The sequence below is a fragment of the Castor canadensis genome, chromosome 14 (assembly GCF_047511655.1).
Source record: "Castor canadensis chromosome 14, mCasCan1.hap1v2, whole genome shotgun sequence".
Taxonomy (NCBI): Eukaryota; Metazoa; Chordata; class Mammalia; order Rodentia; family Castoridae; genus Castor; species Castor canadensis.
Genome location: NC_133399.1, coordinates 21780994 through 21806845, shown reverse-complemented (window position 1 = coordinate 21806845; position 25852 = coordinate 21780994). Strand labels below are relative to the sequence as shown.

The 25852-nt window shown below is 50.6% G+C and overlaps 1 protein-coding gene across 6 annotated transcripts; it reads left to right on the top strand.

Moving 5' to 3' along the window:
* Positions 1-2369: 2369 nt before the first annotated feature.
* On the top strand, positions 2370-25591 carry Yju2b (YJU2 splicing factor homolog B). 6 transcript variants are annotated; one of them, XM_074053969.1, is made up of 12 exons: positions 2370-2710; positions 2934-3040; positions 13913-13964; positions 16251-16424; positions 17186-17239; positions 18631-18713; positions 19735-19790; positions 21477-21537; positions 22848-22990; positions 23072-23244; positions 24869-25007; positions 25090-25591. In XM_074053969.1, exons 4-12 carry the CDS (start codon positions 16422-16424, stop codon positions 25518-25520), a joined length of 1143 nt encoding a protein of 380 aa, XP_073910070.1. In that variant the 5' UTR covers positions 2370-2710; positions 2934-3040; positions 13913-13964; positions 16251-16421; the 3' UTR covers positions 25521-25591. The 6 variants fall into 6 exon arrangements, with proteins under 6 accessions (XP_073910070.1, XP_073910071.1, XP_020011562.2 ...); XM_074053970.1 differs by lacking the exon at positions 13913-13964 and adding an exon at positions 4169-4830; XM_020155973.2 differs by lacking the exon at positions 13913-13964.
* The last annotated feature ends 261 nt before the right edge of the window (positions 25592-25852 follow it).

The following is a 25852-nucleotide window of genomic DNA, read 5'->3' as shown; positions in this document are numbered from 1 at the left end:
TTTTTGTGAATGGTTTTTGGGGTTTTTTTTTTTTTTTTTTTTTTTTTTGAGAAAGGGTCTCACAAACTATTTGCCTGGACTGGCTTCAAACCACAATCCTCCTGATCTCTGCCTCCTGAGTAGCTAGGATTACAGGTGTGACCACCAGCACCCAGATAAAAAGGTTTATCTCAGCTCACAATTCTGGAGGTTTCATCCTTGATCCTTTGGTTCCGCTGCTTTGGGCCTGTGGCCAGGCAGTGCATCATGGAGGGAAATGTGGAGCAGAATGGCCCCTACTTCAAGGCAGGGAAGCCACGCCTCCAATAACCAAAAGTCCTCCCTCTGGGCTCCACCTCTTAAAGGTCCCGCTACCTCCTGGTACCACCTTCCTGGGGACCAAGCGTTTACCATACAGACCTTTGGAGGACATCTAAGATCCAAACTGTAGCCACATCCACGTGGCTCTTTCTCAGGTAATGACCCTGAGGTACATGGTCCATCCAGGCATGTGAGGCAGCTCCTTTCCATCTGATCATGAGGGACCCAAGTTTTTGCCATTTTCCTGTTCCCTTCATTTCCAAGGGCTACAGTAATGACATAGGTATCACAAACAGAGTGGCCTAACACAGCAGAAATGTCTTCTCCCACAGATCCGGTGACCGCATGTTTGAAATAAAGGAATCAGAAGGGCCATTTTTCCTGGAGGCCTCTAGGGGAGGCTCCTTCGTGGTCATTCCCAGCTTCTGGTGGCTCCCAACATTCTTTGGCTAGTGGCCACATCACTCCAGTCCCTGCCTTGGTTTTCACAGGTCCATCCTCCTTCTGCTTCTCTCTGCCATCTCCTCTTTATTTTGTTGGTGGGTGGGTTGTCTTTTTGAGATAGTGTCTGACTATGTAGCCCAGGCTGGCCTGGAACTCAAGATCCTGCTGCTTCAGCTCTCCCCCAACCCATGCTGGGATTATAGGTGAGCACCAGCAGGCCCAGCCATCTCTTCTTAAAGGACATTGGTTACACTGAATTACAACCCACTCTAATGCCCTTGTCTTCACCTGATGCTCCCGCAAAGACCTTATTTCCAAATGAAGTAATATTCATAGGTTCCAGAAGATATGACTTCAATGTGTCTTTTATGCGGGACACAGGTAACTCATAGCAGCCATCACGGAGGGCACTGTCCCCATTACATGACTGACACTGGATTGGAGAGATGTTCCTGTTCCAGCTCCATGGGAGGAAAAAAAGAACAGTATTTGCCGGGCGCTGGTGGCTGATCCTAGATACTTGAGAGGCTGAGATCAGGAGGATCGAGGTTCGAGGCCAGTCCTGGCAAATTGGTCTCAGGATTTCCATCTCCAAAATAACCAGAGCACAGTGGACTGGAGGTGGTAGAGCACCTGCTTTGCAAGCATGAAGCACTGAGTTCAAACCCCGGTCCCACCAAAAAAAATAAGAAAAAAAGAAAGAAAGTCCTTGTTGCTTCGGGGGACGGGGAGCTAATTCCTGTCATAAAATTTTATCCATCCATTCTATCCTTCCTGAAATCAAAGGTAGGTGGCTTACAAGGAAACTGCAGGAGAGAATGCAAAATGGAGACAGGGATGCCAAGCTTTTCTCCAGCTTTTAGTTAACTTTTGGGTATTTGCAGGTCCAAGCGAAGAGTCACTGCATTTATAAATGCAAAAGCAGTTCCTAAGCACCTGTTACACTTGGTGAACTTGGATTTCAGCACCATTGCCACCCTCCCGGCCAGACACCTTGCCATGGTGAAGGATGGGGTAAGGGGGATCTGGAATCTAAATGAATTCTACGTAAATGCAATCGTTCTCAGCTCCCTGAGGACATTTTCTATTTAAAGAAATCCTGCTGTGAAAGAACGCTTACCTAAATAGGATTAGTCACCACTGAGTCATTTCTGCGAAATTCACAGACGCGAGTTTTGCCTCAGTAAGATCTGGCTTGGAGAAGTCAGGTAAATTATAGATGAGGTTAATAAATTATATAATACTCAAAATCAAAAGTGGGGGGGGTCAAAACGACACGTGTATCCATCCTAACCAGACCCTCCTTGGGAGGTCTTTAAGGCACTCTCCTCCCCTTTTTAAGCGGGATCCTCCCCCTTGAAGTAATCATTTGATTAAAAAGGATCACAAGTCGATTTCTGTGCAATCGGAGGGCGCACGAGTGAGCCAACAACAAAAACAAGTTGTCTCCGGGAGCCACGCCGAGTTGAAAGCCAAGGGCGATTCAGGAGCAAATAAAGGGAAGATTCTGAGGGTTCTTGCCCCGCCCCTGTTGCCATGACAACCGCGCGGGCGTCTGGGCGGGGCCTCCAGTGCGCTGCCAGTTTCCCACAAGCCACCGCGCGCGTCTGCGCATGCGCCTGGGACCAGCGTTCGGCCACCACCAAGTACAGATGCACTCATTGAGGCTGTTAGGACCGCGGCGGGCTCCTTGCCAAGCGAAAATTAGGATGCGAGAAGCCCCAAAAGAGGAGATTTTAAAAAAGAAAAACAGTTCACCACTTTGGGGTGAACGCACCTTGAGGGGGCTCTGGAAAAGACCCCCGCCTTCGTAGGCAGCCCTCTCCCTCAACGCTGTGAGATCCGGGTCTCCCAGCCTCGGTTTCCCCATTTGTAGATCGGCAGAGAACTCGGAACAGGACGGGCTTCGTGGGAATGCTCGGGGCTGAGAGTGGTAGTGAAGGGTCCCCCGCCGCAGTTGGAGGAGGTGGGTATATATATTTATTTGTGGAGGGTACTGGGGTTTGAGCTCAGGGCCTCACTCTTGCTAGGCAGGGCCTTCCACTGAAGTTACCCCCCTTAGCCCCATTTTTAAAAAAATATTTTAGTCTTTGATGATGCTGGGATTTGAACCTAGGACCTCACTCATGCTAAGCGAGCGCTCTGCCACTGACTTACGCCCCTCAGCCCTTATTCTCTCCATTTTATAGGGAAGGAAACTGAGATCCAGAAAAATCCGGTGACTGATCCACAAGCCTGGCAGGACGTGGAGAGCACGGAGCCCTCCCTGGGGAAACCCCCTCTGCAGAAGCCGGAGGTGGGTGAACCTTGTGCCTCAGGGAGGGGCAGGTTGTGTTTTGTTGACAGAGGGAAAAGGAGTGACAGCAGGAAGTAGATTGTGTTCAGAATGCCCTGAGCACCATCCAGACTGTAACCATGATCGGGAGGAAGGCTTGATTCAGGAGCCTAGAGATGCCTCCCATTTGAAAAGTAACTTCACTTACTTTTTTTTTGGGCTTGAACCAAGGACTTCTTTCTGCATGCTAGGCAAGCGCTCTTAGCAAGCTGGCAAATTCTCTGCCCATTTGGCATCTCCACCATCACACCAACTTCCTGCCCATCTGAGCTCCTCTTTGGTTTCTTTCCTCTAGGGCAAGGTCAGCCCTACTGGCCTTGGCGACCAGGTCATTCCTTGTTTGGGTCCTGTGCACTGTAGGATTGAGTAGTAGTGTATCCGACCTCTACTCCTGGCACAGGAACACTCCCTGCTGGACCAAGTTGTCACAGCCAGAAATGGCTTCAGCCATTGCCCAACTGCTGACCTGGAGTCAAAAACGGCTGTGATCCCAGCTGCTCTGGAAGCAGAGATCAGGAGGATCGTGGTTCAAAGGCAGTGCGAGACCCCATCTAGAAAAACTCATCACAAAAAAGGGCTTGTCAGTTTTCACAAAATAGATTGTGAATTCTTCAGTCATAGACATCTGTAAAAACAGATACATTGTAGTAATTTCCCATGTACCCACAATTTCAGTTATCTGTGGTCTAAAAATAATACATTGAACATTCCAGAAATAATCCATAAATTTCAAATAACTCTTTTTGGCAGTATCAGGACCTCACACTAAGTGCTCTAATACTTAAGTAACTCACTCTCCCTAAGTCCTTTAGCTTTTAGTTAGTTTTCAGATAGGGTCTCACTACCTTTGCCCAGGTCCACCCTCAGACTGGGATTCTCCTACCTCTGCCTCCCAAGTAGCTGGGATTATAGAGTGCACCACCAAGCCCAGGTGAGATAACTTGTATTATAGTACATTGTTTTATTTTATTAGGTATCGTGAGTCTCTTACAGATTTATAAAGAGTATAAATCTCTTTAACTTATACATTAAAACTTGGGGCATATTTGTACATATAGGAAGCAGAATGTGTGTGGTTTCTTATTGCAGAGATGTTTGCTATGGCCAGATGTTCTGGAAACTCGTTCACCCAATTGGGATTCTGTGGATCAGAACACAATGGATGATTGAAATGGACAATTCAGGTGAACAGGATACACGGTGGCCAAAATTCAGGAGACTTGGGTCTGTACCTAGTCACTGCAAACTCTAACCTTGACTTATTCTCCCCTCTATAGAAGGGGGGTGTTGAAATGGTTTCTAAGGACTTGGAAATGCTCAGTCTGACACAATGTCCTAAGTTATGGAGGCCATCCCACGCATCTCCCTGTGACCTCCAAATGTCTCGTTCTTTCAGCCTCCCAGCCTCTCTTACCACGTCTTTCCCCTTCAGTCCTTCCAGGCTGTTGTTACTGCTCACACACACTCATTATTCCTGACTCTAAAAGGACATTATGGTGGACTTTAATGCCATGGTGGCAGCATTGGAAAATTAGTGTTTAAACACAAGATACCTGGTGTTTGCGTGAGGAAAAATTAAGCATGGTGTGATGCTTAATTACTGGAGTATCTCAAGTGCATACATCAATGACTCTGGACCTATCATTAAAAGGACTGTCCTCTTCAGGACCCACTGGCCTTTCTACATGCTCCCAAGTCACCACATTTGGTCAAAACAGTCTGTGTGCTGCCGAAAAGATCAGGAACTTGAAGTAAGGAATTGGGGCATTGGATTTGTTTGTTCGTGTTTGTTTTTAAGGTAGAGTCTCAATGTCATAGTCCAGGCTGGCCGGCCTCCCAAGTGCTGGGATTACAGGCATGTCTTGGCTTTGAAAAGCGATTGGGATCCTGCTCATAGGAAAGGTCTGACCAAGCCAGGGGCAGAGATGTGGCCCTGTTTGGGGGACATGCTTCTTCCACAGTGCATTTGGAGACAGGTTAAGAGGCTGTGAGCTGACTGGGCTTGAGCAACAAAAAATTACAAAGGCCCCTGTTTGTGTTGCTTCTCCTTTGTGGTGCTGGGGATGGAGCCTTCCTCATGCTGAAGCCCCGCCTCTGTCACTGGACCCCATCCCAGCCTGAGAACATTGTTTGGATAATTTGCACCAGGCCCCACACATCAGACTTGGAATCAAAATGGAGTCACTTAGGCTAAAACTCAAAGCAAAACTCAATTGTCACCTGACCTCATAAATCAGAATTACAGACATTAAAGGTTGCAATTAAGCCACGTGTTGGTGACTCATGCCTGTAATCCTAGCTACTCAGGAGGAGGAGAGCTGCAGGATCAAGGTTTGAGGCCAGCCCGGGCAAAAAGTTCTAGAGACCAAATCTCAACCAGTGAAAAGCTGGATGGGTCTCAAATTGCAGAGCACGTGTCTAGCAAGTGCAAGGCCCTGAGTTCAAACCTCAGTTCAAACCAAACAAAATTCATCTCTTTTTGTTGTCTATTTTGTTTTGTTTTTCTGAGACAGGGTTTCAGTGTGTAGCCCAGGCTGGCCTAGAACTTGTGATCCTCCTGACCCAGCCTCCTGTGTGTGAGGATTACAGGTGTGCATCACCACACCTGGCAAGGATTCCATTTTATCAAAGGCCCCACCTTTTAAAGATCCCACTAATTCTTAATAGTGCCACACTGGAAACCAGGTTGATCACACTTGACTTTTGGGGGACACACATTCAAACCAGACCCAAACCCTCCAGCCCACTGCCTGGTTTTGGGAAATCAGTTTTATTTGTGTACACAGCTATGCCCATTCATTTGCATGTCACCCGTGACTGCCCTCATTGAGCTTGTAGACTGAATAGCTGGTAGAGCCTACAGTATGTGCTCTCTGGCCTTACAGAAGACTTGCTGATCCTGCCTTAGATGCAAAAGCCAGGGACAGAACATGTCCTGGTCCCAGTTTTGGACTGTGACCTTGTGAGGCTTGCACATGGCCTCCTGTTTCTTCATATTCAACTGCTTAAGAAAGATCGGAGGGTCTAAAAGTATACCTAGGGGGTTGTGGGTGCTTGGTGGTGAATAAAGGACTCTAGCAACAGAGCCACCAAGAGAACAGGAAATACCCAGCTTCTGGGGGTTCTCTGGGCAGCATAGAGCATCTTGAGTTACTTCAAAGGCTTTAAAAAAAAACAGAAATGCTGTATCTTTCTGTCTCCAGTTCTTTGTTTCCTCCTATTAGCCCGTTTTCTGTTACTATAAGAAAATACTTGACATTGGGTACTTTACAAAGAAAACAGGTTTATTTAGCTCTCAGGTTTGGAGGCTAAAAGTCTAAGACCAGGCAGCCCCATCAATTGGGCCTCTGATGAAGGCTTAATGGTGGTTACCATCATGGCAGCAACCCTCATGAGAGTGATCCCATGGTGACATAGAAGCCTGAGCGACTTGCTCTTTCATACCAGTCTGACTTGTGTCCCATAGGACTGTGATAATCTCTGACCTAACAACCTCCCACTTGGCTCCACTTCTTAAGGATCCCACCACCTCTTTTTTTGGCATTACTGTGATTTGAACTCAGGGCCTCACACTTGCTAGGCAGGTGCTCTACTGCTTGAGCCACTCCGACAGCCCTTTTGTGTGTGTGTGTGTGTGTGTGTGTGTGTGTGTGTGTGTGTGTGTGTGTGTGTGTGTGATGGGTTTTTTTAGAGACAGGGTCTCACAAACTGTTCTCCCAGGCTGGCTTCAAAGCTCCATCTTCCTGATGGAGGATTGTCCCTCCTTTCTTGAATCAACACATTCACCTACCCAGACTCCTGTAAGCAGGGCAACCCTATGCTGTTGCCCATTCCCATCATTTCTTCATCATGTCCCCCTCACCAAAGATCACGGTGGGGGTTGAGTTGTTTATCGCCTTCCTCGTCCACCTCCCTCCTTCTAAAGACTGATGCTCACAGAAGCTGGCTGCTGGCCTTCGTAATAGAGCCCACAGTGAAAGTGACATCTGTGTCTTGGATTGGCCATCGTGCAGAGCACCTCCCCCATCACCCACGCATCTGGGAGGAAGAACTCCATTTCTCTGCATTCCTTCACCTCTAGACTTGGAAGTGACCACTCATGTCGCAAATGACCTGCACATGAAGACCCCGACTTGCCTTCACCCACACCTTCAGCCTGGGTGATCTCAACTACACCTCCCTATCCCTCTCCTGGGATTCGCTTTCACCACGTTGAATCCATCCTCTTCCAGAGGTCTCTACAGTTGTGGGTAGGGAAGCTGTCAGACAGAATGTCATCAGATGATGTCATGGCAGGCAGCATAGCAGGGTGCACAGTGACTTCTAGGCTCTCTCCATGGCCACTTCTTGGTGTCCTTGTGTTCTCATTGTTACGTGCAGATGTGAAGTGTTGCGGGCAGGTGTCGAGGGTCCTTGCCTTCACAGGCCAGAGAACTGGCTCGTGAGGCAGCTGAATGACTTGTAAGCCAAGGCTGATACACAAAGTAGGATTTACTAGAGAGAAAGAATATGCTACAGCTAGAGCGGTGCAGTGGAGCCCGGAAACCGGTGGCTCCCACTCAGGTGAAGGCTGGGACTTTTTATGGATGCTTTAACTGTGGGTTAAGATGAGGGTTAGGTGGATTCTTTCCATTGGCCAAGGATTTGTGCATGTGGGCTCTTTTCGATGAGCTGGTCTGTTTGCCCCTTACTGGGGGGAAACAACCTTGAGAGCATTCTGTGTGTCAGCCCTGTGGTAGATTTGAGACCCTGTATCTCTTCCTCAGGGTGCAGGAATGCAGATTTATGAGCTCCTCTGGATGCAGGGCCCATAGTGCTCTTCATGGGGGATGGGATACTGACTCACTCATCTGTCCTTTAGGTCTCCAGACCGAACATATCATAGTCAGTAGTGACCTCCAGCAAAGCCTGGGTCACAATTCTTATTACTCTCCTGTTGACTTTTATTCTTTGCAGTGCTGGGCATGGAACCCAGAGCCTCACACATGATAGGCAAGTGCTCTACCACTGAGCCACATTCCAGCCCGCATGTTAACTTCTGGACCACTGCTGTGCTACTGAGCACTTGAACGTAGTCACTGAGACTGAGATGAGATGCTTCTTTTCATTTTTAAACTGAAATAGGTGAATCATAGCTGGGTGCAGGTGGCTTGCACCTGTAATCCCAGGTATTCAGGAGGACCACAGCTCCAGCCCAGGCCAGGCAAATAGTTCTCGAGACCCCATGTCCAAAATAACCACAGCGAAATGGACTAGAGTCATGGCTCAAGTGGTAGAGCACCTGCTTTGCAAGCACGAAGCCCTGAGTTCAAACCCCAGTCCCACCAAAAAAATAAAAAAGTGACTCCTGTATTAGATGGTTCTAGCCCCTTCCCCGTGCCCTTGAAAAATAAAGGACACAGTTTTCCAAATGTAAATAGAGTTCATGCACCTCAGAAAAGTGTTGGTGCACTCCTGTGGACTATGAGAATCAACTAAAGTCAGGTCTTCTCTGTCAAAAGAGTTAATGTATGACTGTCACTGGGTGGACACTAGGTAACCTCCCCGAATTGCTCCTTACATGCTTTGTGAAACGTTGCTGGTCTCTGCATCGTTCTTGCGGTCAAAGAACTGGTTATCACCAGATGTTCTAATCTCAAACTGATTCCTTACCATCTTCCAAGTTTCATTCCTTTGAGAATTCATTCATGCCAGCCCCCATCCCCTATCTGCAGGGGACCTTGAGAAAATCGCTCCCTTACTGAGTTGCAAACCATTAGTAATCACTCTCTGTTTGAGTTATAAAATGTCACTATGTCAGAAAACCTTGTCCTTATCCTAAATAATAGCCAATTGGGAAGACTGCAAACCCAAACCCGTCCATCAGGGTGAGGGGCAGACTTGCATGAGAGATAAAAACTGAGCTGACTCCCAGCTCAGTGTATTCTCCCTGTCAGACTATGGTCTGCGGCCGCATGATTCTGCAGAAGTAAAACTTTTCTGTTTGCCTTACTGAGCGACTCCCAAGTGTGTGTTTCTTTGATCACCATTTGGGAACAGCACTTCTAACTCATGGGAATGGCAACTCTCTCATCCTCCCTTGCAAAACTCTGTGGTGTCTGCCCTTGCCTGAGCTCAGCACCCCAATGGCCCTGGAATCCAAGGCCACGCTGCCCGTCGGCATGGGCAGCACCTGGATTCTTACAATCCAGGTGGCCCATGGTGCCTTTTGGACTGTCCCCAAAACACACCTTACCATTACTTGGTGAAGTATGTTTTCCTATTCAGTATCTGTTCCAGAAATCTCTTCTTCATCAGAGCCCGGGGTCCTGGGGACTTCCAGTGGGTGGACAGAAGGAGCAGAAAGGATGGGAGGCTAAGGCAGGTGGGATGTCATCACCATTATGATACAATCACCACTATGATGTCATCACCATCATGAATGGTCCCTCATGGGACCATTTCTTCATAGTGTTTTACACCCCTTTTTTGTGGTATTAGGGCTTGAACTCGGGGCCTACACCTTGAGCCCTCCACCAGCCCTTTTTTTGTGATTTTGTTTTTCGAGATAGGGTCTTGTGAACTATTTTCCTGGGCTGACTTCGAATTGCGATCCTCCTGAGTTCTGGGGATCACAGGTGTGAGCCACCCATGCCCTGCTTTGTAAATGCTAATTTTTTAACTATTTATGGATTTGGAAACTACCACACCAAACACATCCTCAGTCTGTAGAATATGTTGCTGAGAGAAAGAGAGACTCTCTTTACTTCTCTGTGTCCTGGTATTTTTGTTTTGGTTTGGGTTTTTTTTTTTTTTTTTTGAGGTGCTGGGTGTATTACTAGTTTTTTGTTCCTGTGACAAAATGCCTGAGAGAACCAGTTTAAAAGTAGAAAAGGTCTGGGCTCTCAGTGCAAGGTCAGCCAGCTCCATTGCTCTGGGCCAGTGGGAGGGTGTGGTGAAGCAGAGGTGCTGACCCCATGGTGGCCAGGAAGCTGGGAGGGTACAAGAGGGAGAAGGATCCAGGGACAGACTACACCCTTCAAGGCCACCCCTCAGTGACGTATGGTCTCCAAGCAGTTCCCTGCTCCTAATAGCTAGTCAACTATGAAACCATTGGTAGTTGATCCACTGATGAGTGCGTCACCCTTATGATTCAATCACTCAGTAGCACTCCAGCTGGGGACAGAGCCTTCACCACATGAGCCTTTGAGGGGACACTTCCTATCTAAACTACAACACTGGGATGGAACCCAGGGCCTCGCACATGCTAAACAAGCTCTCTACCCCATACCCGGTGTTTGTGAATGAATGCTCCCTTTGGTCCTCCTAGTGAAGGGAGTCCCCGCTGGGTTAGAAGCTCATGGAAAAATCAGATTCTCTGGCAGATTGTTATTGTTGCTCTTATTGTTAAGAAACTCAAATTGGCCAGGTGTGGTCATATATACCTGTAATCCTAGCAGGCTGAGGAAGAATGATCATGAGTTCAAGGTCATCTTGGGATATTAGAAACTCTGTCAGAAAGACAAACAGAGAAGGATGAAGTTAGGAGAGGGAAGGAGGGAGGAAGAAACTCAAATTGCAACAGGGCCTGAGGGTCAAGGGGAGTCTCTTCCCTTTGCCAAGCCATGTCCCTAACAGCAGAGGCACCAGGAAGACGCATTACAGTCGGGAGGGAGATCATGTCGAGGCAGTGCCCCAGGGCACACTCTGCATAAGACACAGGGAGGAAAACTCTAGGAAGATCATTAAGAACCCCACAATTTGGATGTGTTCCCTCCCCAAAAGGTTCATGTGTTGGAAGCTCCATCTTTAAGCTCACAGCATGGAAAGGAGCTGTCTTTAAAAGGCAGGGTCTAGTGGAAGGTGATGAAGTCATAGAGGCACCGACCGCAGGATGATGACCTCATCTCAGGAGCGGGTTAGGGCTCGGACTGGATTAGTTACCAAAACAATGCGTTTTCAGGCTTTTCTCCTTTTTTCCTTCCCCTCCCTCCCTCCTTCCTTCCTCTCCCCTTCCTTCCTCCCTTCTCTCCTCCCTCCCTCCCTTCTCTTTTTGTCTCTTCCTCATATCCTCCCCTATTGCCCTCTCCCTCTCTTGTCACTGTGTAGTGGCTTCTCTCTGCACATGATTATAGATGACTTCCCACTAAGTCACAACGTTTCTGTTCTCCTGCCAGACCACAAGCAGATACCTGGCATGTCTGGTTCTCATTCACAGGAGCAAACCCACTTGCTCTAGCCTGGGTTAAACCCATACCCCTGGCCCACAGCTGGACCCACTCAGAACAAATGGCTTAGAGACTCTGGAGATTGGGTCCTCGTCCCAGTGGAGCAGCGGGAGCTGGGCAGACACCCTACAGATTTCAACAGTGGCCTCAGATGAATTGCATATAAAGAGTTTTGCCATGGGTCCTGAGTTCAGAGCTCTCCTTGGTGATTGGAGGGTTGAAGAAGTCAGAGCTAGGCTTAAACCCCAGGCTCTGAGGGGTGAGAGGGAGCTGGCTGGCTGGCTGGCAATTAGGAAGAGGGATTGAGCTCTTGACCCTGGAAACAGGAATAGGCCCAGCAGGAAACAGGAAAGTGGGCTTCACCTTTCTGTAAAGAACTTGGCACTTATATCTTGCCTCTTCCACAGTTATTCTGTGCTTGCCCCCCAAATCTTGGATTTCCCTTCCTTTCCTTCTTCATTTTTTGTTCAAATCATTTTGCAAATGCATTTGTAAGCATGTACCGTATTCATTCCTGGGGGCAGGCCAGAGCTAGCCCACTTTATAGATGAGTAAACAGAGGTGAGGTGACTTGGTCATGGTCACCTCTTGGGGCATGCAGGCCTCAGAGCTAGACTCCAGGTCCCTCCCTGCCACCCCAGCCAAGCTGGCTAACTGCCCTACATAACTTCCTTTGGCCCCCACAGGAAGCCATCTGAATCTGGCATTCTAAAATGGCCTCTTGGGCTGTTGGAGTGGCTGAAAGTGTAGACCCTGGGTTCAAGCCCCAGTACTGCAATAAATAAATAAATAAATAAATAAATAAATAAATAAATAATTAAAACAGCTTCATCATCTGCCTGTGTGAATGGTCACAGTGAGGCTGTGTGTGTCCCTTCAAAGCGAGGCTTCTCACCTCTTCTTTTCTCCAAAATAGTACCCACAAGGTGACATCCATGGCTACCTCTTGGTCCAGGTGCAAGACAGGGGCTCAGTTGAAATCCAGATGTAGAGCTGGGCATGGTGAAGCACATCTGTAATACCAGCACTCAGAGGATTAGGAGTTTGAGGCCAGCGTGGCATACATACTGAGACCCTGCCTCCAAAATAAAAGTCTTTCCTCTATGCGGGTCTGGAGGCTCTAAGCCAAGGTTCAGCCCACTTCTTCTGTAAAAGGCCAGGTAGTAAATATTTTAGGCTTCGTGGCCCATACACCGGCCATTGCAATCATGCAATCATTTAATTCTGCCTTTTTTTTTTTTTTTTTTTGGCGGTACTGGGGCTTGAACTCAGGGCCTTCACCTTGAGCCACTCTACCAGCCCTATTTTGTGAAGGGTTTTTCCAGATAGGGTCTCCGGTGCACTATTTGCCCAGGCTGGCATCGAACCGCGATCCTCCTGATCTCTGCCTCCTGAGTAGCTAGGATTACAGCGTGAACCACCGGCGCCCCGCTTAATTCTGCTCTTGTAACAGCATGGACAGCTGTATGTATTCCAACAAAACTTCACTTATGACCACTGCATTTTGAATTGCTTATCATCTTCCCACGTCATGATTCTCGTTTTTTCCACACATATTTCAAAAACAAAAACAAAAACAGTTCTTGGTTTGATTGGGGTCACCTGGTGCTGGTAACCCATGCTTGCAGGGTTTTAAGTGAGCAAGACAGAAACTTCTGGGTGGGAGGTGTCGGGAGGCGGGCCTCGGATTGGTCCTCAGTGAGTGGGCGGGGAAGAGGCCGGATTGGTCCTCCATAAGTGTGCGGGGGAAGAAGCGGAGCCACAGTGACGTATGCGCGGTTGGGCGGGACAAGTGTGGATTGGTCCACTCTCGTGGCGGAGAGTGCGCGGCGTATTGGACACTGAGCCAATCAGCGTAGCTCTGCTGGCGCGCCCCGCCTCCCGCCGGTGCTACGCTCACTTGCACGCCCAGGGCGCACTTCCGGGTACAGTCGCCGTGACGTCAGGAGGAGGGCAGGTAAGTATGGGTGTGCTGGGCCGCGGCCGGGCGGGCTGGCCGAGTTAGGTCGGAGGTCTGGCCGCCGTCCCATTTGAGGACGGGTGTGCCGGGGGGACTCGGGCCTCTGCGGATGGGGATCCGATACCTGGAGGTTACCCAGGCCCTGCCGCGACCCCTGACCCATGTCCCCGGGACTCGACCCAGCCCTGGCCTTTAGGCTCCCTCGGTTTCTTCATGTGGAAAACGAGGCCATCTGGGCCCCACCTTGCCGGGTTGTGGGTTAAATTTTGTAAAATGGAAGCCTGTGAAATGGTGTGAGAAATAACGACTACCGACGTTCGACCCTATTGGGGTCGCAACAGCAACTTGGGCAGGGTGCTAACGTTTATAAAACACCATTCTACAGATGGGGAAACTGAGGCTCAGAGACAGTTTGCCCAAAGTCAGGCAGCTTGGAAGCATTAGAGTGGAGACCTGAGGTCATATGGGGTCAGTACTTCCTCCTGACACCGAGGACCAGGTTTCTCTACGTCCATCCTGTAGCCGGCCAGTGCCATGGGCTAGGGTGATGAACCCATCTTAACACACACAGCTCCTGTAAGCTGTTCATCGTGCAAGAACTTCCGTGCGTTATTCTGTTCACACCAAGCTCGGAAAATCAATCCTATTGTCATCTCTTCCTTACAGGAGAGGCAGCACAGGTTCAGAGAAACGGGCACTGACCGACATCACCCAACGGGTGAGGAGTGGAGTTGGGATTGAAGTCCAGGGAGCTGTGGCCCCTCCGAGGAAGAAAAAAAAGAAAAAGAATGGTCACTTAAGTTATTTTCTTGGCAAAATAACTTAACCGGTGGAATAGGCCTATCCAAGGGCACTCTTTATGAATGGAGAATCCAAAATGAAGACAGGTTCAGGGTGATGGGGAAACAGTTTACATCTGGGGCTGTGTGCTGCTCCCTTACCCCACCACTCCACAGTCTGGCCGTGAGGCTACCTACTTGTCCTCTGGAGATAATGGTAACATAAAACAGCAGGGTGCCAGGTGACTCACCTGTAATCTTAGCTACTTGGGAGGCTGAGATCAGGAGGATCGCAGTTCAAGGCCAACCTTGGCAGACAGTTCACAAGACCCCATCTCCAAAATAACCAGAGCAAAATACACTGGAGGTGTGGCTCAAGTGGGAGAATGTCTGCTTTGCAAGTTTGAAGCCCTGACTTCAAATTCCAGTCCCACTAAAGGGAAAATAAAATAAAAAAAACTAACATAATACAAACTAAATTTGACAGTAAGACTTAGGGCACAGTGCTTGACACACAGTAAACATCAGAGAGCATGTCTCTAAATTAATAGAAAGTTAATTAACTAGTTAGAGATTTTTATTGTTGTTTGTTGAGGCAAGGTTCTTACTACATAGCCCACTTTGGCCTGGAACTTGTGATCCTTCTACCTCAGCCTCCCAAGTGCTGGGATTACAGGAGTGCATCACTGTGCCTGGCTTAGAGACCCAAGTGTTCTGATTCTTCAGCTGGGAGCAACCAATAAACTAGGCCTGCAGGCCAAAACTGGCCCACCCCCCCACACACCCAATTTTTACATTGTGCTCAAGCTAAGAGCAGGTTTAAATGGTTGGGTGGGATTATCAAAAGGAGACTAATATTTGTGACAGGTGACAGTTATATGAAATTGAGATTTCTGTGTCCATAAGTAAAAATCCAGTTTCTGAGAATGTCCTTGTCACCATCATTTGCATATTACCTAAGCTAGAAAAATTTACTATCTAGCCCTTGACAGAAAACTTGCTAGTCCTAGCTAGGTGTAGTACGGCATGCCTGTAATCCTAGCTACTTGGGAGAAGGAGGCAAGAGGAGCGTGAGTTTGAGGCCAGCTTGAGCTACAGAAGAGACCCTGTCTCAAAAAGAAGAAAATTTGCCAGTCCACATTCTAGACTATCCATCCCCTCTTTGTGATGTCTGTAGTGTAAACTAGAGCTTCCTTTGATTGACCTAAAAGTCTCTTCCACACGTCGAGGGCTACCTAGGTCACCCACACCAACTCTTCTGGAACCTTTATCAGTAATGTCAGTCCCTTACTCAGTTAGCATGCCTCACAAGCCAGGGTCTGTGCTAGGGGCTGGGTAGATGGCACGGGTGAGCTGATAGGGGACACTGCCTAGAGAAGAATAAAGAGACAAGAGTGACGTGATGCAAATCCCCAGAAGGGCCTTTTTTTAATTTTTGTGATGGTACTAGGGTCTGAACTCAGGACCTTCACCTTGAGCCACTCCACCGGCCCTTTTTTGTGATGGGTTTTTTGAGATAGGGTCTCAAGAGCTGTTTCCCCCGGCTGGCTTCAAACCAGGATCCTCCTGATCTCTGCCTCCTGAGTAGCTAGGATTATAGGTGTGGGAATGAAATCTAGGGTCCCATGTATACTAGGCGAGTGCTCTACCACTGAGCGCCAGCCCAGCTCAAGAGGTGAGTGCTTAGATTGGGCAGGCAGATGAGGTCTTTAACCAAGAGCATGAGGCTGACAAATGAGCTTTCCAGGGAGAGGAACAACTACAGCAACAAAAACCCCACACGTCTTTAGGACTGGGGATGTGGCTCAGTGATAGAGCACTTGCCTAGCATGCATAGGGCCCTGGGTTCCATCCCCAGCAGTGCACAAAAAAAAAAGGGATTTTGGGGGAGTGGGTATGAGGTACAGGCCAGCTGCCTTCACCTTTGAGGACACCCAGGAAGCCAGTGACTGAAACAGAGTGAGAAGTGGAGGGAAAGAAACGCAAACGGGCCCCATAAATTTGATTCTAAAACATATAGGAATGGCTGGAAAGGCTGAGCCTCGGTGGTCCAGGTAAAAGGCCAGGTCAGGGTCATGGAGGGATGAAAAGTGTCAGATGTGAAGTTTACACTGGTTACACTGAACAAGACTAATATCTCTCTCTCTGTCTCTCTCTCTCTCTCTCTCTCTCTCTCTCTCTCTCTCTCTCTCTCTCTCTCTTCCCCCCCTCCCCTCTGTCATCAGACAAACGTTGCCTTGCATGTCTCCGTGCCTGGCAGGAGGCCCCTCTGAGCCAGTGCCACCAAGGAAGCTGTGGTGGTCTCTTTACCAGGATCTGCACTCTGTAGGAGGGCAGGACAAGGACGACGTCAGGGTGACCACCTTGTAGGCGAGGACCAGTAGGCAGCTCCCAAGATGGTGAGTAGACAGCCTCTGCTCCGGGGTTTGCTTGTAGTCCTTGTGGGGTCCCAGAGGTAGCTCCAGTCCCCTCTGTCCCTGTACTCTCAGGTGCTGATTTCAAACTCTAGGCAGTGTTTTGTTTTGTTTTTTGGCAGCACTGGGGTTTGAACTCAGGGCCTCACACTTTACCACTTAAACCATACCACTAGCCCTTTTTGTTTTAATTTTTCAGGTGAGGTCTTAAGCTGTATTCCCTCTGGCCAACCTGGACCGCAATCCTCCTTTTTATGCTTTCTGCACAACTAGGATGACAGGCACATGCCACCACACCCAGCTTTTATTGGTTTAGATGTGGTCTCATGAAGTTTTTGCCTAGGCTGGCCTTAGACTGAGATCCTTCCGATCCCCACCTCCTGAGTTGCTGGGATGGGCCCATCTGGCCAATATTTTGGTTTATTGAGATAGGGTAGCTCAGGCTGGCCTCGAATTCCTCCTGCCTCTACCTCCCAAGTGCTGGGATTACATGCATGAGCCACCATGCCCAGTATGCCTGTCTGTGTTTCTTTGTCAGTCATGGTCCCCCAAAAACTGTGAAAGTCACTAGTGTCAGGAGAGTTAAATGGGTTTTTCACCCAAGTGGCCACTCTCTGATGAGACACTGGACTCAGTACCTTTTGGATGGCCCCTGGTTTCCTCCTACTCTGTACTCTGTCCAGCCTCCCTTCCCTGCCGCCATCCCCCGCCGCCCTGCTAACTCACAACTCTCTTCTGTACTGCAGGGTGAAAGAAAAGGTGTAAACAAGTACTACCCTCCAGATTTCAACCCTGAAAAGGTAAGGGCTGGTTCTCTCCCACCATAGCACAGGACCCTCCTGACAAGGGAGCCCCAGACACAGAAGGCTGGCCCTGCAAGGTCTCTTTGCCTCTGCTTGTCACCTGAATCTCAGGGCTGTCTTCACCTCTGGGCAATTCAGGTGGTTGACCTCTGTCCCCAGCATTGGGCTTGCATGTTTATGGCCAAGCTAAAGATAGGTCAAATCCTGCCGCCTCCCTAGCTCTACCTCCTCTGCTTGGAGCCTCCTCCTCCTTTTGATGGCAAGACTTCTTCACTTACTTCCTTTAGGTCTCTGCACACTGACGTCCTCTCTGACCATTGTCTCCTCTGTCGCATCCCCTACTGTGTTTTTAAACTTCACAGCCCTTAAATCTCCCTGCTGTGTCATTCACGCATTCATTTGTTTGTTATCCATCTCCCCCACTAGAACTTTCACTCCACAAAAGCAGGGATGTTTGTTCTATTTGTGGCTGTGTCCTCACACAGTAGGTGCCCAGGGCCCATATGTCCCAGCCACAGAATCCTGTACACAGTGCTCATCCTCACTTTGCTGGACTTTCCCCTGTGTCAAAAGGGGACAATTAAACAACCTGATCCCACAGAACCATTGCTGGGTTAAAACGAGGTGACACATGTAAGGTATCCAGGAAGCATTTGACAGTCTCATTATTTAACCAAATCCTCCCCACAGAATCTAGAGGGAATGGCCACTGTGATCCCAGTTGACGGAGGATAAGTCTTTTTTTTTTTTTTTTTGGCAGTACTGGGGTTTGAACTCAGGGCCTCATGCTTGCTAGGCAGGCGCTCTACCAGTCCACCAGTTGACAGGAGAAACTGAGGCAAAAATTGAGATCGCTCGAGCAGGATGCCACAGCTCTTTCAGCTCATACAGGAGCAGGAAGATTCAGACTCACTGACAGTACCATGACTTCTCCATCCATGTTTCTCAAAAACAGTCAGGAAAAAATTGCATGTGTACAGAACATGTGCAGGCTTTATTTCTCGTCCTGATTCCCTAGCAATCACACACAGCAACTGTGTACACAGCATTGACACTGGGTCAGGAGTTATAAGTCCCATAGAGGTGACTGGACAGCTGCAAGAGAGTGTGTGTAGCTTCTTTGCATATACTGCACCAGGTTATAGGAGGGCCTAGAGCATCCGGGGATTTGGTGGGGTGGGCTCCTGGAACCTGTCTCCCAGGATATCAAGAGGTGGCGATAGTACTGATTTAAGCCCACGTGCTTCACTGACGCCTCGCCCTTCTGGCTGGATGTAAGAAGGCCTCTCCCACCCTGTGAGGCCCTTGTCCCAAAGCCCTGGAACACCAGAAAGTGTGAGCTGCCTCAGCTCAGCACGGCTGACCTACTGTCTTTCCCTGTCTCACAGCATGGCTCTCTCAACCGATACCACAACAGCCACCCACTTCGGGAGCGGGCTCGGAAGCTGTCACAAGGCATCCTTGTCATCCGGTAAGACCCCCACACACACCTCCTTGCCCCTTGCCATCAGTCTCAGCAGCCCCTGATTGGGCCAGGCTACAGGGCCATAATCCCATTAAGCAGAAAGTCACTGTATTAGTCAGCTACAGCTGTGTAACAAAATAGCATTGCTATTGCTGTCAATTCCAGGCACCTCTGCTGAGCTTAGAAGGTCCGGACTGGGCCCTCGCATGTCTTTGGGGGTTGGTGGCTGGGCCAGCAGGGCCTTGGCCGGCACAGCTGGGCTCTGCTCCACATTGCCTCTTATCCTGCAGTGGGCCAGCCTGGGGTTCTCATGTGGCAACATCAGGGCTGCACAAGGGAGCCTGCAGCAGCAGGCAGTGCCTCTTGAGGCCAGCACCAGGACCTGGCACACTCCCTTCCTCCTGTCCCATTGATTACCCAAAGTGGGTCTCGATTGCAGGGATGAGGCCAGACTTCTCTCCACAGGAAGCACTGCAGAGTGTCAGTGCAAAGGAGGGTGAAGCAAAAGCCAGGACCAGGCATGGTAGCAGCAGGCCCAGATGCTCAGGAGGCTGAGGCAGGAGAATCACCTAAACCCAGGAACTCCAAGCAATCCTGAGCAGCATAGCAAGATCCTACCTCTTTTTTTTAAAAAATGAGCTGAATGTGGTGTTGCACACCTGGAATCCCAGTAGTCAGCAAGCAGAGGCAGGAAGATTGTGAGTTCGAGGCCAGTCATGGCAAGACTGTCTCAAACCTTGTTGTGGGGGGGAAGCCATTAGAGATGGGAATGTCCATTGAAGAGAATCAGGAGGGCAGTTACAATGGTGATCCCAGTAGCCACAGGCTGGGAGATACCTGGAAACTGCTCCAGTGTCCACCCTCCAGAGCTGGGCAGATTTGTCTCCTGTGGTCCTGCCCAGCCCATCTCTGTCCACTCCTCTGAACCCTCATCTCGGCCTAGGAGTTCTAGGCCAGCCTGGGCTCATAACAAGACCCTGTCTCAAAGGCAAAAAAAAAAACCAAAAAATTCCATGTATTTTTGCAGGTTCGAGATGCCATATAACATCTGGTGTGACGGCTGCAAGAACCACATTGGCATGGGTGAGTCATGCCCTCCCCTGTAACTCCACTTGGTCCTGCAATTGGGAGCCCCTAAGGGCTAGGCCCTGTGAGACCCTTCCTCCCTCCGATCATGAATCAGGGAGGAGACAGGCACCCAGGTTGCAGAGCAATTAGGAAAAACTAGGTCCCATGGTTCAGATCCAGTCACTGCTACTTTCTAGCAGGGTGGCCATCATGTGCCTCAGTTTACCCAGCTGTAAAATGGAGATGGGGCACGGGCCTACCTGGCTGGTTTCTGATGTATTTAGCACAGCACTAGCATGAGTGATGCTCTAGGGTACAGGTGAGGAGAGGCATAGGATGAGAAGATGGCACACCCCCTCCACTGTTGAGACCCTTCTGAACCCTCATAGAAATTTCATTGCATAGGTGTGATAGCTGATAGACACCCCAGCAAGCTCCATCTGTTCAGAGTCTACTTGAACTCTTTGGGCAACCTTCCTCCCAGGGGCATCTGAAATGAGAATCTTAGGAGCATCTGGCAGGCAAGGGTTGACCAGAGAACCTCTGTATGACCAGCTCTGACACAGAAAGTTCCTGGGAAGATAACAGTTCCTATGACCCACAGTGGGGAAGAGAAATCCGCAGGTCTGTAGCCTGTGCTGGGGAGGGAGTTATGAGCTGGGAACCATGGGTGAAAACCAACTTCTGTATATCGTCATGCCACAACTGGAGACTCGAGGCGTGGCCTTCACAGGTGGCTGGGAAAGGGAGCCATGTGTGGGGCCCAGCCAGCTGTGTGCTCCACACCATGCCCCAGGAGCAGCTTGCCCTCAATATGGGAGCTGGCAGCTGTGGGCACAAGGTTTCAGGCCTGTCATAAGAGGCCACCTCAGTGCTCAGGAGGAAGAGTGGGTCCTGCAGACCCCTCTGATCAGACCCAGCTGGCGACTGCTTCACAAGCTCCAGGCACTCAAGGGACAGACTGGACCCTAGAGACAGGGGGGTGCGGCCTCCATAGTGCATGCGTGAGACCCTGCATTCCAAAAAAAGAAAGCGGCCTTAGCCTGACACGACGCACAGGTCACCTTCAGAGTCGTGAACTTTAAGCTGCTGTGCAGAAAGGGAAACTGAGACAGGACACACCGTCCACCAGTCTGAGCTTTTCTCTGGTTTAAGCATTATTGCTCAAGATCACAGTCAAGGCTAGAAATGATCTAATCAAAAAAAAAAAAAAAGAAAGAAGGAAAAAAGAAAAAGCTAGGCCTGGAGGCATCTACCTGTAATCCCAACACTCAGGAGGCCTAGAATCGAAAGTTCCAGGTCAGCCTGGGTTACAGAACTAGAGTCTGAAAAATAGAAAACAAAATGAATGTCTGAACATTCTCCAATGAACTAACAAAAGCCAGGCCCTTTTCTAAGCAGTTCCTGTGTTTTTGCTCCAGTGGTCTTTGCAAGAGCCTCAGGGTAAACTGAGGCCTGGGGGTGGGGTGTAGAGGCAACTAAGATTGCCCAGCAGTTGGTGGTAGAGCTGTGATTTGAACCCCGGCCCTCCACTTCAGCCCACCCCACTGTGACTTAAGCACTTGCCTTTGGTTCTTCCCACCTAGAATCTCTGTGCTTCCTGCTGGCAATGACACATACCCCATCTATTCCCACCCCCCAGGCAGGGCAGCGCTGCTGGGAGCCCTCACCTGAGCCTCTGCTCTCTCCCTGCCCTCCCAGGTGTTCGCTACAACGCAGAGAAGAAGAAGGTTGGCAATTACTACACGACCCCAATCTACAGGTAGGGGTGTCTGGCATCTCAGGGAAAAGGCAAGGGGACTGCGGGTTATACAGACCACAAAGGAATCTTGAGGCAGCCACAGTACCCACACTGCAGCCTGAGCCACGTTTGTGGGTTAATCGTTACCACTCGAGGTCAGAATGCAAGGCTAGAAAGGGCCTAGCCAGAAAAGAAAGGAGAAAGGTGCTTACTCCTCTTTCTTGGTCATCCCCTGCAGGACGGTCCTGGAAACCCTGCAGTCTGTCAGTGGGACATGTCCCTCTGCCTAGCATCATATGTGGCTCCTGGCTTCCTCAGCAGAAGCCCAAGCCCTCCCAGCTCACAAGGCCTCACACATCTGAGTCCTCACTTCCTCCCATCCATCCTCCCTGGCCACAGCCTCCTCCCTGTCCCTCACCTGTCCCAGGGATGCACCATCTCTGTGTCCTCCACCAGAATGTTTTCCCAGACCTTGGCTTTTGGCTTCTGTTATCTCTCAAAGGGGCCTTTTTTCTTTACCTTTTTTGTGGTTCTGGAATTTGAACTCGGGACATGCACTCTACCACTTGACTTTAGTTGGTTTTCCAGGTAGGATCTTGTGCTTTTGCCTGAGCTGACCTTGGGCTTCAATCTCCTACCTCTGCCTCGCATGTGGCTAGAATTACAGGCATGCTCCACCACACTCAGCTTGTTGGTTGAGATGGTATCTCACTAACATTTTGCCCAACATGGCCCTTGAACAACAGTCCTCCAGATCTCTGCCTCCCAAATGGCTGGGGTTACAGGCATGCACCACTCTTCCTAGCCAAAGGAGCCTCTTCTAAATTGGTTACCCCCAAACATTGTGTGGTTGCTAGTCCCCCTGCTGTGACTTGGCTACTCTGGAACATCCGCCCCTCCCAAAGCAGGATGGCTTACTTCACTGCCCAGCAGTGTCATCAGTCACTGGCACCTGGCCTGGCAGAACAGTCTATCCTAAGTGAATTTGTTGAGTGAATGAATGGGATGCAAGAACGAATGGACAAATGAACAGACACAGAAATGAAGGAGCAAGCTTCAGCCTCTTTGGGTGTTTGTTGGTTTACTTGTTTTCACGGTGCTGGGGATGGGCTCCAGGGCCTTGTGTCTGAGCTGCATCCCCAGCCCATCTTTAGCCTCCTTGACTGAAGGTCACGTCTGGGCGTGGGACTGTGTCTGTCTTGCCCACAGCCCTCCACCCGCTCAGAGCCCAGAGCAATGATGCAGGTGGCCGGAAGGACACAGGCCAGGGTCCCAGGATGTCTCAGGGTAGGATCTCAGTGCCCTGACCCCTGCCTGCCGTCCCTGCCCAGGTTCCGGATGAAGTGCCATCTCTGTGTCAATTACATCGAGATGCAGACAGACCCAGCCAACTGTGACTACGTCATTGTGAGTGGCGCCCAGCGCAAGGAGGAGCGGTGGGACATGGAGGACAATGAGCAGGTGCTGACCACAGGTGAGCCTGCCTGCTAAGCCCACCCACCTCCTCACCTGCCCGGAAGCCCGGGCCAACCCCATGCTGTCATGGTCCCCACAGAGCACGAGAAGAAACAGAAGCTGGAGACAGACGCCATGTTCCGCCTGGAGCATGGCGAGGCAGACCGAGGAGCACTCAAGAAGGCCCTGCCCACCCTGAGCCATATCCAGGAGGCCCAGAACGCCTGGAAGGATGACTTTGCACTCAATAGCCTGCTGCGGAGAAGGTTCCGGGTGAGCAGGCCTCCACGGGGCCCACCCTTGCCCCTGCACCTTTTCCTCATTGTTTCTGTTGTAGCCACGGTGGCCTAGCTACTGCTCATTCAGTCGCTGTAAGCACACCTTGGCCTTAGGACCTTTACACAGGCTTTTTTTTTTTTTTTTTTTTTTGGTTTGAACTCAGGCCTCATGCTTGATAGGCAGATGCTCTACCATTCGAGCCACTCCACCAGCCTTTTCTTTGAGATAGAGTCTTGCTCTGTAGCCCAGGCTGGTCTTGAACTCAGGATCCTTCTGCCTCAACCTCCCAAGTGCCGGGATTACAGGTGTGCCTGGTTTATAGGCTAACTGCCCTGCCTTGGGCCCCTTTCTTACAGACATCGTTTCTCAAACGTGACTTTCCCAGAAAACCACTCCTCCCTCCCTCCTTCCTGCCCCCCCCAACATAAACACATTAAAACTTGAGGAACCCCCACCACTGTCCCACGTCCTTTTGTTCCTTCCTGCTTTGTCCAGCTCGCCTACTAGTGTATCAGCCCATGAAAGCATGGGGCTTTCTTTGCCCATGGACCCAGAACAAGGTGAGCATCCTGTAAACAGTCACACACCACTGAAGGACAGGGACAAGTTGTGGGAACCACACCATTGTGCACACTTCCCTGTGTGGGGGTGCACAAAGCTAGAGGGTGTGGCCTCTTGATGTAGTTCAGAGTCGGGATAGGGACTGGGATACAGTGCTTGCATAGCATGCTTAAGGCCCTGGGTTCCATCGCAGCACCTCCACCCCAAAAAGAGAGAGAGTAAATGAGATATGTGAGGCTGCTGGCATAATAGCCCACTGTTTTATGGTAGTCTTTTTTTTAAATAGGTACAAGTACACTGCAAACTAACAGCCAGGTGTGGTTGTACATGTGTGTAATCCCAGCACTGAGGAGACTGAGGCAGGAGGATCACGTGTGTTCTGGGTTTGTTCTAGTCAGCCTGAGTCATATAATGAGAACCTGTGTCAAAAACAAAAAGGAAGTAACAGTAAGACTCAGGAGGGTAAGAGAGAACGACAGCTTGAGGCCAGCCTCACACAAAGAGACCTCATCTCACAAACAAGAAGAAAATATCTAGAGAACGTGAACCAGTGTGCACTACTTGGACACCTCTAGCCATGAAGTGGGCCTTAGGCCAGCGTCACTGCGTGTGTATGATAAATTGTGACAAATGCACTGGGCTGTTCTGAGGATGACCACTGTCCCCTTTACAGCCTGTTGGTGACCAAAGCGTCACGCTGCGGGTCTGGCTGTGTTCTGGGGATGAATGAGGGCTGCAGACAGCATGTGTGTGAGTGACCGTGGCGTCTCTCACTTGTCCTGGGTGCTGGGTGACTGCTCTTCTCTCACCTGAGCCTAAAGAGGGAAAATAGCCCGGCACTCCAAGAGGCAGAGGCAGGAGGATCGTGAGTTCCTGGCCAGCCTGGGCTATGTAGCAAGACCACTTCCCCCCGAGAAAAAAGCTTCTTAGTAAGCGCCAGGCTTAGAGACCAAACCCTGGAGCAGCCAAAAAACGGGGGAAGGGGACTGAGACAGTGCGGTCGGGGGTGTGGACAGGCCCTGTCTGACAGTCCCGTGCCGGCGCTGCCCTCACGCAGGAAAAGAAGAAAGCCATGCAGGAGGAGGAGGAGAAGGACCAGGCCCTGCAGGCCAAGGCCAGCCTGGCCATCCCGCTGGTGCCGGAGACGGAAGACGACCGCAGGCTGGCCGCCCTGCTCAAGTTCCACACCCTGGACTGTGAGTGGGGGCGGGGCAGGGGGTGGGGAAGGGGTGCAGGGCCTCGGCCAGCTGACCCCAGTGAACCTGGATCCCCCCTCAGCCTACGAGGACAGGCAGCGGCTCAAGCGGTCAGAGATCATCAGCCGCTCCTGGTTCCCCTCCGCCCCGGCTCCCGGCACCGGCAGCAGCAAAGCCAGCAGCGTCCTGAAGAAGCTGTCGCAGGGCCGCAGGGCCGCGCCCGCCAGCGCCCCGATCACGGTGGGGGACCTGGGCATCGTGCGGCGCCGCGCATCCCGGGATGCGCCTGTCCCCTCGGACAGCCCCGGGCCTGGGGAACCGAGAAGGGCCGCCCACGACACGCCTGCCTGCCCCCCAGCCTGCCCTCAGGGGACCCCTGGAGCCCAGGACAGCCCACAGGACGCACCCGCACCGGGCCCCTCCCCGAAGACAGCCGACCCCTCAGACGCGGTGCAGCCCGACGGCCGCGGCTCTTCTCTGGTGGCCGACTACTCGGACTCCGAGAGCGACTGAGGCCGCTCCAGGCCTCGCCTTCCCGGGATGGAGTTATTTATTTGGTCTTGGCATTAAAGCCCTGTTCTTCATCCCCTGCCTTGGGTTACTCTAGGGGCCGCCCTACACTCCGCCTAGCACCATAGGGTTCCGAGGTGGTACTCAGATGAGCCAGGGATTGGGGTCGACTTCCTGGAGGAGGCAGCAGCAGCAGCCACACAGGGAAGGCCAGAGGAGAGGCTGCACATCCTCCCCAGTTAATGGGGACTCTCGTGGAAGGGTCATCGAAATGGCCCCAGGCCACCGCGCATGCACCAGGGAGAGCATGACCCCCCCCCCATCCTTAAGAAAGA

Bases quoted from the DNA above. Each gene is read 5' to 3' on its own strand.
- Yju2b (XM_020155973.2), top strand. The intron at 19,791-21,476 runs GTGAGTCATGCC...CTGCCCTCCCAG, and splicing joins CAAGAACCACATTGGCATGG to GTGTTCGCTACAACGCAGAG. The intron at 23,245-24,868 runs GTGAGCAGGCCT...GCCCTCACGCAG, and splicing joins TGCTGCGGAGAAGGTTCCGG to GAAAAGAAGAAAGCCATGCA.